The 2,146-nt window shown below is 43.8% G+C and overlaps 1 protein-coding gene across 1 annotated transcript; it reads right to left on the reverse strand.

Annotated features, from left to right (window-relative positions):
- Nucleotides 1-963: 963 nt before the first annotated feature.
- LOC150068245 (olfactory receptor 7E24-like) lies at nt 964-1,845 on the reverse strand. The gene has a single exon (XM_090331147.1). It carries the CDS (start codon nt 1,792-1,794, stop codon nt 964-966), a length of 831 nt encoding a protein of 276 aa, XP_090187273.1. The 5' UTR covers nt 1,795-1,845.
- Between the last annotated feature and the right edge of the window lie 301 nt (nt 1,846-2,146).

The raw sequence follows: 2,146 nt of genomic DNA on the forward strand, positions 1-2,146 counted from the left end.
CATAAGTTTGCAAACAACTCAACACAAAATGTCTCCATCCCTGGGGTTTTATATTTTATTATTTTGTTGGTGGTGGTGGTCATGAGTCTTAAACTCTGGGCCTGGGCACTGTCCCTGAGCTCTTTAGCTCAAGATTAGTGCTCTACTACTTAAGCCACAGCACCACTTCCATGGCATTTTATAATCTAGAGTCCTAGATGAAATCACAGCCCTGAAGGCAGGGAGAAGAAGATCCTACACATGTTTTCCAACTTGTGTTATTTACTTTGATGCCAGATTGCAGATGCAGAGCTAGAGGGCAGAGCAGGCTCTCTAGAGGACAGGGGAGGAGGTTGGTGATGCATCCCGGTGCCATCCAGGTAACAAGAAGCCACAGAAACTGAAGATCCACTTATAAACCTGCCTCACACTGCAGGCTCAGTCTCCAGCTACAGTCACAGCTCTGTGAATGCTGCAGAAATGTCCCCTGTGGCTCTGATGCTGCTTCTCCTCCAGCTTCTGCTCTGTGTCAGTTCCTCTGAAGATGACAGATAGTTTGATCCAGACAAATGTTGGCACAAACCAAGGGAGATAGAGTTGATTGCTGGCTCTCCCCATCCCCAGGCCCACCCCTTTACACTTTGGAATTCGAATGAGACAAGAATGACTCTTCCCTGCATCAACAAGGCCCTCCTGTAAGTGATTTCATGGTTTCTTTTTATCATTTTCTATTTGGTTATCAATAAGAGGACAGGAAAGTTTGGATGTTCTCTGGATCTTCTTACACTGCTTTTACCTCAACAGCTCTCTTTTTATTTCAGGTTTTTCTGATGACATGTTTTCCTCCCAAGAGGAAGACAGCTTTCTGTCTTGTCCTCCATTCCACTCTCCTTCCCAAGACTGTCCCAGCATTTGAGGTGTATTATATATAGACTTCTGTATTGACTGCTGGGATTTTTTCCCACCTGCATAGGAATTACTTTTCTAGAGTCTTCCACTGTAGAGTTTCCTTATGGTGGCTTTAATATCTTTGTTCCTCAGGCTGTAGATAAAGGGGTTCAACATAGGGGCGACCACAGTGTACATCACCGAGGCCACTTTGCCCTCTTTGAAAGAATGGAATACAACTGACTCCAGATACACACCAACAGCTGTTCCATAAAATAGACAGACTACCAACAGGTGAGTCCCACATGTAGAGAAAGCTTTGGACTTCCCCCCGGATGATGTGATTTGCAAAATAGAGGATATTATCTTACAGTAAGAAAGTAGGATTCCTGAAATGGGTAGAAAACCAAATAGGGCAGCAACCAAATAGGTGAGTAGGCTTTTGGCAAAAGTGTCAGAACAGTCCAAATGAAGGATCTGTGCAGGCTTACAACAAAAGCCTAAAATTTCTACTTGTTTGATGTAAGTAAACTGGAACACGATCAAATTATGCAACTGGGAGTCCAAGAGACTAACACAAAATGAAGCCAGAACCAGAAAGATACAGAACCGAGGGTTCATGAGGACAGAGTAATATAAGGGGTGACAGGTGGCCATGTACCTGTCGTAGGCCATCACTGTCAGAAGTATGTCATCCATGCAGCCAAAAATGATAACAAGACACATCTGTGTCAAGCACCCACTGTAGGAGATGGCTCTGCTGTGAGTCTGGATGTCTGCCAGCAACTTGAGGACAGTAGTAGAGGTGAAGCAGTTGTCATCCAAGGAGAGGATGGAGAGGAAGAAGTACATGGGGGTGTGGAGGTGGGGGTCAGAGGTGATGGCCAGGATGATGAGCAGATTTCCAGGCACAGTGATCAGGTACATGGACAAGAAGAGCCCAAAGAGGATGGGCTGAAAAGCCGGATCCTCTGAGAGGCCCAGGAGATGGAATTCAGTGACATGTGTCAGGTTGAGTGTGGCTACATGGCTTGAACACCTTTAGAATAGGAAATCAGGGATGGAATCATAAATAATTAGCAACACAGTACTGCATATATGTTTCCAATTCAAGTACTCACAATTTTAATCATATTCAGGAGTGTTGTCAGTATTTCCCAGTGCCAGTTTCCTAGAAATTTTGAATTATCAATTCCTATATCATTCATTTATATCTCTATATGCCAACATTTGTATGTATAGAAGAACAAGAAAGATCATTGATCAGAAACTCATGTTC

This window comes from Megascapheus bottae, chromosome 1 (genome assembly GCF_031878675.1).
Source record: "Megascapheus bottae isolate mThoBot1 chromosome 1, mThoBot2.hap1, whole genome shotgun sequence".
Classification (NCBI taxonomy): domain Eukaryota; kingdom Metazoa; phylum Chordata; class Mammalia; order Rodentia; family Geomyidae; genus Megascapheus; species Megascapheus bottae.

What these genes read in the sequence shown, in the direction of transcription:
- LOC150068245 (XM_090331147.1), bottom strand. Translation starts at nt 1,794, where the DNA reads ATGTACCTGATCACTGTGCCTGGAAATCTGCTCATCATCCTGGCCATC.